Raw genomic sequence first — 8,031 nt, 5'->3', positions numbered from 1 at the left:
ATAGTTTGTTTCATCAACATGGTCTACGAGAGGCTCGAAGGTACAAATCACAGCAAGGAAATCCGGTCAAAGGTTGGTCTTTGGCCAGATCTGACCGTGGCCGTCTAGGAGATGCGGTGTGGTGGTGGTCTTGGTTGAGGGAGTGGCTCTAAGGTGGCCCGTCCGATGAACAAGCTGCTGAATGAAGTTCTGGTGTAGCAGATTCGGGTGAAACCTTGGTTTCGGCCATTGGCCGGAGCCGATGATGGCGACGTCTTGTACATTCTTGAAGGCATCATCGAGGTGAAGATCCTAGCTCCCTTGGATACTCTCCATGGGAATCCTAGATCTTTGGATTGGATGATGGCGATGCTCCCCGTTGTTTCCCCTTTAGGAGCATCAATCTTGGAGTTGTGCATCACCTCGAGGAACCAACCGATGGTTTTGTGGCAGAGTGGTGCTGTTTCTTTCGCATTGATGTGGGCGAGTATCGGCGGCGTGGCGCAGCGGGGTGGACGCATGAGTTTGCACGCGCGCAGGACGGCGACGCTGTCGATTGTCACACGTCTACAGAAACTAGTGGGCTTTAATACCTCTTTGTTTATTTGGTGAAACTAGTGGGCTTTATTAACTTGTTGATTTAATCACATAGCTTACAAGTTGTGTACAAATCATAATGCCGATACATAGTGTTGCTACGAGCCAAAACTTCTTGTGCGGTGTCATTTCCGCGGTTAGCTGACGCATGATAGCCATAAAGACCTGGATAAGGCAAGCTACGCCGATGATGCATGGCTTACCTTTTGCTGAGGCAGATAGTTTGTTTGATCAACATGGTTTACGAGAGGCTCCGAGGTACAAATCATAGCAAGGAAATCCGGTCAAAGGTTGGTCTTTGGCCAGATCTGACCGTGGCCGTCTAGGAGATGCGGTGTGGTGGTGGTCTTGGTTGGGGGAGTGGCTCTAAGGTGGCCCGTCCGATGAACAAGCTGCTGGATGAAGTTCTGGTGTAGCAGATTCGGGTGAAACCTTGGTTTCGGCCATTGGCCGGAGCCGATGATGGCGACGTCTTGTACGTTCTTGAAGGCATCATCGAGGTAGAGATCCTAGCTCCCTTGGATACTCTCCATGGGAATCCCAGATCTTTGGATTGGATGATGGCGATGCTCCCCGTTGTTTCCCCTTTAGGAGCATCAATCTTGGAGTTGTGCATCACCTCGAGGAACCAACGGATGGTTTTGTGGCAGAGTGGTGCTGTTTCTTTCGCATTGATGTGGGCGAGTATCGGCGGCGTGGCGCAACAGGGTGGACGCATGAGTTTGCACGCGCGCAGGGCGGCGACGCTGTCGAGTGTCACACGTCTACAGAAAGTCCGGCAAGGTTGCGTAGGTCCCTGTCCCGGAGATTGGTTAGCGGAAAATGATGGGGGTGATTTCTGTAGCATGGGCATGCGGTGCATGCCGAGGGTCTGCTAGAGGGTGTGCCGGTTTTAGATGATGTGCATAGGTGAGACTTGACATGTTAGGGGATTCTTATCGCCAAAAAGATGTCCACAATTCAAGCAACCTAGCTAGCTATCTTCTCGTTATCACCTACTCATTTTATCTATGGACATCTTAAAATGTTATTAACTCATTTCCAGCAATCATGTGAACGAACTTTTCTAGAGTTAGCTTATTTCATCCACCAACCCATGTCCCACTTTTTGTTAATACTCCTACCTATTTTGTACTTATAACTTATATACCATGTGCCTACTCGCACTCTTTATATACAACACCATATAGTGTGCCACGAGAGTTCCCGTAACCGTCACTCAAATCAACACCGATCCTAGTAGCATCATAGGCGGAAGCTTTTGTCGGATGACAATCATATTGCACAGTAGGTGCAGCAAGCACACCTGGAATTGGAGGCATTAGGAAAACCGTAGAAGCGACAACTCAAATAGTCACTACAATTTACTCTAACTCGTCATTTTCCTTGTACTAAAGACGACTTTTTGCTTCTCTCACCCGCAAGGTCAGAAAGAATTGATGGACACATAGGTAATACTCTCCAGCTTCATGAGCGGCTAGGCCCTGTTTGTTTGGGCTTCTGCTTCTGCTTTTACTGCTTTTGGAGCCTAAAAAGCAGCAGCCCAAACAAACAGCAAAATTTTGCAAAGCACTTGTGAGAAGCGCTGCGAGGAAATGAACGTGAGGCCCAAAAGCTGGGCGAGAGGTGCTTCCCGAGCTGCGGCCTGCTTCCCGAGCGGCCGAGTTCGAAAATGCCCCTACCTCTTCAACGAATCTACGAAAAAACTACCCTCCCTTATAATCAAACTCAGCCCTTGCAATTTTCCCCAGCCCAACAGCCCCTTGGGCGTTTTTTGCTTCTCCCCCTCCCGTTCACGAGACGACAGACTCCCGAGGGTTAGGGTTCCCCGCCGCCGCCTCCGTCCCCGGCCGCCGCCGCCTCCGTCCCCGGCCGCCGCCTCCATCCCCGTCCCCGGCCGCCGCCGCCTCCGTCCCCGGCCGCCGCCGCCGTTCCCGTTCCGTCGACCCACAGCCATCTCCCCGTCCCCATCCTCCACAAGCTTGCGCCGCCGTCCCCGTCCTCGTCGAGCCGCCGCCGTCCCCGTCCCCGCCGCCGCGCCAGTCCGTGCTGTTCCCGCCGCCGGCAGTCGCGGGCCCTCCCCGTTCTCTCGGGCGCAAGACGGGAGGAGCTCGCCCCCGTCGGCCGCCGAACACAAGCGCCGCCGCCGTCCCTCGTACACCACCGGCGAGTACTGCTCCGACCCCATCGGTTGTTCTTCGCCGGAGACCGCATCGGCTGTTCTTCGCCGGAGACCACCTCCCTCTTTTATCGCTGCAAGATCTGGAAATAATTTCACATGATGTGCGCAGTTGCGCTGTGCCCATGTATGGTCGATGTATGTATGTATTCCAGAAATAATCAGTTGTGAATGTTTCGGATCTGTTGGTCAATAGTATTTTGGCAATACCAACGATAATTGTTTTTTGATTATAACCTACTTCCACAATATGTTCAAAATATCAGAGTAATGGGAAACTTTGCTCAGATAATGTGTAATATTTTGGGTTTCGTATGGACATGTATTTAATATATTGCAGGCATGAGAAACTTGTACTCCAAATATAGTTGTCATGAATAATTTGTTTTATAAGACAAAAGTCAAAAGCCAAAATCCCAAATAAATTTTAACCAAATTATTCCAATACAAAGCGCGTTCAAAATGAAAATAGCTAACTTGTTTCAAATCGGCATTTATACAACATCTTTCGAGATCTAGGGGCATTTCAGAGATTTCATCCTTTATAACAGCTACAGCTGCTATTAACAGCATTCATGCCAAACATCAAATCTCTGCTTCTCACATCTGCTTTCCACAGCTGCTTTTCCACAGCTCACCAGCTACAGCTGCTTTTCAAAAGCTGCAGCCCAAACAAACAGACCCTAAAAGGGGTGCTAGCTAGTCTTCGCATTCGGAGCCACGTGATGTTCTTCTACAGTTCGTGTGCTGTTGTGGATCGACAGCTCGACATTGTTTCATGCGTCGCTGCTTGCCGTTAGTACTGATTATCTGATGCGGGCTTGAGAATTCCTAGAACTTTATTTTCCCTCTTTTAGCAAAAACGGGTGGGTTCGTTTACTTGTTGGTACAAATAAACCACTGGTTACCTCAGAGATAATTACAAAGTCATGGACACATGCATAAGGCATAATGCTCCATGGACCTTTCCTGCGTGTTCAACCTCACGTACCAAGCCGGCGCCGTCTTTGCTGCTTAATCAATGCACTTGTACCAGTTGCCCGACGGGACCAAACAAATGGATGATGCCGGCACCAGGCAACAGGATACCGGCCGCTAGCCTGAAAACGATGGACGTACGGTTTCCATGCAGCGCGAGAGGTCGGCTGACTTCTTCGTCGGAAACGTTCCGCCACTATACTCTATACGTGGTCTTTTCAAGTTTTCATGGACTAGTGGAGAAACGTCGCTAGGTGACATTAATTTGTCGCCTGTTGTGCGTTATTTGACCGTCCATCCATCCATCCATCCATCCATCGAACACAAGCTGCTCGAGCGGCACCGGCAGTACGTAGAATAGAACGCAGTCCGTAGACAAATAAAGGTCGAGAGGCGACCATGCATGTTCAAGTCCCAGAAAGTAAGCCCTTGTCGTTTGTTTTTGTCAAAGAGTTTCGGTCATCTTGGCTAGACCGACTTCGGCTTCGTTCCGTGTCTAGGACCCAGAGACCCTTTTTTTTTGTTTTTTGTTGCTTTCACTAGTTGTAGATTACCCTCATATTGCTAGCTGTGTAGTAATAGCTTGAAATATGTAGCTATGAAACATTGATTGTCACCGGGCGCAATTTTGTTTTGCATTACCGATAGCAATAGTCAACACCTAGAATGTCCCAAAGAAATTTAGCGGCAAATCTCTCAAATATAGTAAAATACTAAAACGACCTGGTAGTACTACGCCCGGTAGTTGGTAGAGTGCATGGGTTGAGAAAGATTCTTTTTTCGTGGGCTACCGAATAATAGGGGTCCAAAACGGCATGCACAACACGAGCCTCAAAGCATGCAAAAAGGGCTCTCAGCCAGACTCCACTGCTACACTTGAATCGGGTTCCTCCAGGGATATGCTCGTTAGAAATGAAAACGCGTGAAGATTCTCCTTGATTTCAGTGTTAGACTATTGGGTTCTCACATGGCAGTCACACATACACATGCATGCACATGCAGGACGCAACCTCAAGCAAACAACCGGCTCAAAATCTATTCACAACCCACCAATTACGGCCTAGGCTACCAAACGAAGTGGCAACTACGACTTTTGCATCGTTCCAAACGAGCCAAGCTCCATAGGTCCAAGAACGTGCGTTCTTCTGGCTACATGAGCCCAACCTAACAAATGCGCCCTAGTAGAATGAACGACACGCAAGAAAGGGTCATGTTGATTCTAATGGCATCATCAGCAGCCCCCGTTTGGATCGATCTGCGGATAGAAATGTGAACGTTTCTACCCATGATTCATTTGGGGAGGGACAAACCCAACAGGATGAAGTTTTTTTTCATATATCCCCCACCGCCATGGGCGCCGCAAGAATTAACGCCGACATGTACCTTCGCCAACTGCCCCGTCCTAGTCGTTCCCCACACGCGGCCTCTCATTTCCCGCCTCTGGACACTCGTTTCCCGCCCTAGTCATGGCTACAAGAAGGACTACATCATTAAGGGGGGGGGGGGGGAGACACGGAGGAACGAGACCGTGACACAACGTTTGGGCCGGTACCAGGAGGGGATGGGGCGGCAGTGGCGAGGCTGCAAGCTGAGGCGGAGACCCAACCGATGATGGCAAAGGCGGTGCTAGCGGAGGCCCATGAGGTGATGGTGGAGGTGTGTGCGTTCATGGTTGTGGTGCAACAGCATGCATCCGCAGATATCATGCAGGAGGCCACGCGAGTGACGAGGATGACTTTGACTCTCTCAACGACTTTTTGATGACGATGTTGACGTGTTGGCGAAGAGTGACTAGAACCGGGCTCTGGTCACATCATTCTAGACCGGCCACCGGGACAAGGCTGCTCACCGGCTCATAATTACAGAGCGGCAAGCCATGTTGGACATGAGGGTAGCCAGACGCAACACGACGCACCACTCCATGGTGAGGCGTTGAGGGGGAACCAGCAGGAGGAAGGTGGAGAACCGAAAGATGGAGGAGTAGGTGGCATCAATGGAGCAGGCAAGGGACATAGCCTGCTACGATGCCAACATGAGATAGATGTGGCGAGAAACAGAGGCCATTGGGATGCCGCCATGGAGGCGGCAAGACAACATCGGAAGGAGGAGGAGGAGGAGGAGGAGGAGGAGGAGGAGGAGGAGAGGGAGAGGGAGAGAGCCCGCGAGGCGATTGACATGGTGGGCTTCACGCTTAGGGTCTAGAGGCGTCGTACAACCTTGGAGCAATGATGGACGATGGAGAAGGAATGACAACGACGCGTCTGGAGGTGGGCGCGCACCTCCACGAGGCAGTCCCCTCTGGCCACCCTGAGGCGGAGGACGATGACGAGTAGAAGCCGCTGTCGTAGGGTGCAAGACGGCCGGTATAGTTTAGGTTTTAACTGTATGTAATGAAGGACACTTTGGTTTAATGGAATGAAATTCGAGCGGTAAGCGGCGGTCCTCTCTATCCCTTGGTCATGTTTTTGGCATCTCCTGACCATGCGGAACAAAACAGATAGACCTGATGATCCGTTTAGATCAGCGCACTAGGATACCCTATGACCCTGGTAAAGTAGAGCAGCACCATGATGCCACACATCCATGAAGAACAAATCAAGGGCCTCTGGCAAATATAATTAAGCGCACAAAGAGATGACATCCTCGAAACTTCGCCAGGTGTTAACTAAAAAGCGAAGTGACAACCTTGCGGGCAGTAATGCTACAACTACAGACTGTTTTCTTACGGAATTGAGTTAGAGACATACGTGGAGGAAAAGCAGAGGGATTAGGCCCTGAAATCACGAAAAGGAATCAGATTTGCACAGACCCATTACTTCCACATCAATATGTAAGGTCTTTGTTAAACAAATTTCTGTAGGTCCATCATTTCCGCCTTGCGGGTCAACCAAAGAACATCTGCATGCTACTATGTGGTAGACGTGGTGAGCAACTAAACATTTGTTATACAAAAAAAGAACATATGCTACCTCTATTCTAAAGCTTAAGACTTATATGTTTTTTAAATTAAATCAAGTAAAGTTTGACCAGATATTTAAAATAATATATTAAAAAATATAATATTTTGTAGATATTATACGAAAATATATTTTATTATCTATTTAATAATATTAATTTTGTATTTTGCATGTTAATGATTTTTTGGGTAAAAGTTTAGTCAAACTTGACATAGTTTGACTTCCTAAAAACAATATACTTCTTAAGATTTGCGATGGAGGTAGTAGTACATAGAAGAAGTCTCAATTGGCATGTTTGAACTCCTCGATCGAACTGGGGAGAACCAACCTTGATTGGATTAACCAATTGGTCAAATGAGAGCACTACGAACCACTTCTAACTTACCCTCGCTTTCCTTCCAAAATAAAATGTCAACAGTCATCTGCCGTACTTGACCGGCGACTTTTCACGTTATGCTCACACAGGTAGACAGACTAGCGCCCATCGCATATGTCAGCTGCTTCAATTCGGCCGGCAGGTCAGTATAGTCCCAGTCTCTTCTCTCGGCCTCCGCTCTATAAAACCTCAGTGCAGCCCATTGCCACGCCATATCTAGCAGATAATTTCTATTCATCGGCGAGTAACGGAGGAAGTATAACCCAGCTGCCATGACCGCGACAACTATGGCCGTGTCTTCTCCATCCAAGAGAGGGGGCCTTCGGGGCCCGCGGCCACAGGCGCTAAAGGTATCGTCGTCGCCGCCACCATCGTCCGCACCGTCGACCAAGCAGAGCAACGCCGCCGGCTGTGGCGCCGCGCCAGTGATCGTGTACGAGCACACGCCCAAGATCGTGCACGCGCGCCCGGATGAGTTCATGACCGTCGTGCAGCGGCTGACGGGCAAACCTCCGGCGTCTTCTCCGGCGCCGCCGTTGCTTAGCTACGACGTCCACGTAGCTCCGGTGGAGGAGGGAGCAGGAGGAGGAGACCATTTGCTGCTCACCCTTGGGCAGCATCGTGCGCCGCCGATGTCGGCTGGGCAGCACATGTCCCCCGGCGGCTTCTTCTTCTCCCCCAACACCATGCAGTTCATCCAGGAGCTCAGCCCCATGTTCTAATCAAACAGGAATCATGTCTAGTTGGTCTACAAGATTATACAGATTACAGAACACATATGTAAATACAAATCAGCTAGCGATCGATGACACAAGGAGTGCATGCAAGTTCGTGCTGTACTGCTGTTCATGCGGAATTTTACACCAGGATCAGTGAATCGATCGGTGGAGCGATTGAAATTCCACGCGCACAGCATAGCAGCTTGAGATCTCTGTATTACTTTTTTTTTGTTCTTCCAATATGGG

General features: G+C 49.6%; 1 protein-coding gene across 1 annotated transcript; it reads left to right on the top strand.

Annotated features, from left to right (window-relative positions):
• Positions 1–7,338: 7,338 nt before the first annotated feature.
• On the top strand, positions 7,339–7,788 carry LOC127346769 (uncharacterized). The gene has a single exon (XM_051373036.1). The coding sequence runs from the start codon at positions 7,339–7,341 to the stop codon at positions 7,786–7,788; it is 450 nt and encodes a 149-aa protein (XP_051228996.1).
• The last annotated feature ends 243 nt before the right edge of the window (positions 7,789–8,031 follow it).

This window comes from Lolium perenne, chromosome 4 (genome assembly GCF_019359855.2).
Source record: "Lolium perenne isolate Kyuss_39 chromosome 4, Kyuss_2.0, whole genome shotgun sequence".
NCBI lineage: Eukaryota > Viridiplantae > Streptophyta > Magnoliopsida > Poales > Poaceae > Lolium > Lolium perenne.
This window is presented reverse-complemented; position numbering and strand designations above follow the sequence as displayed.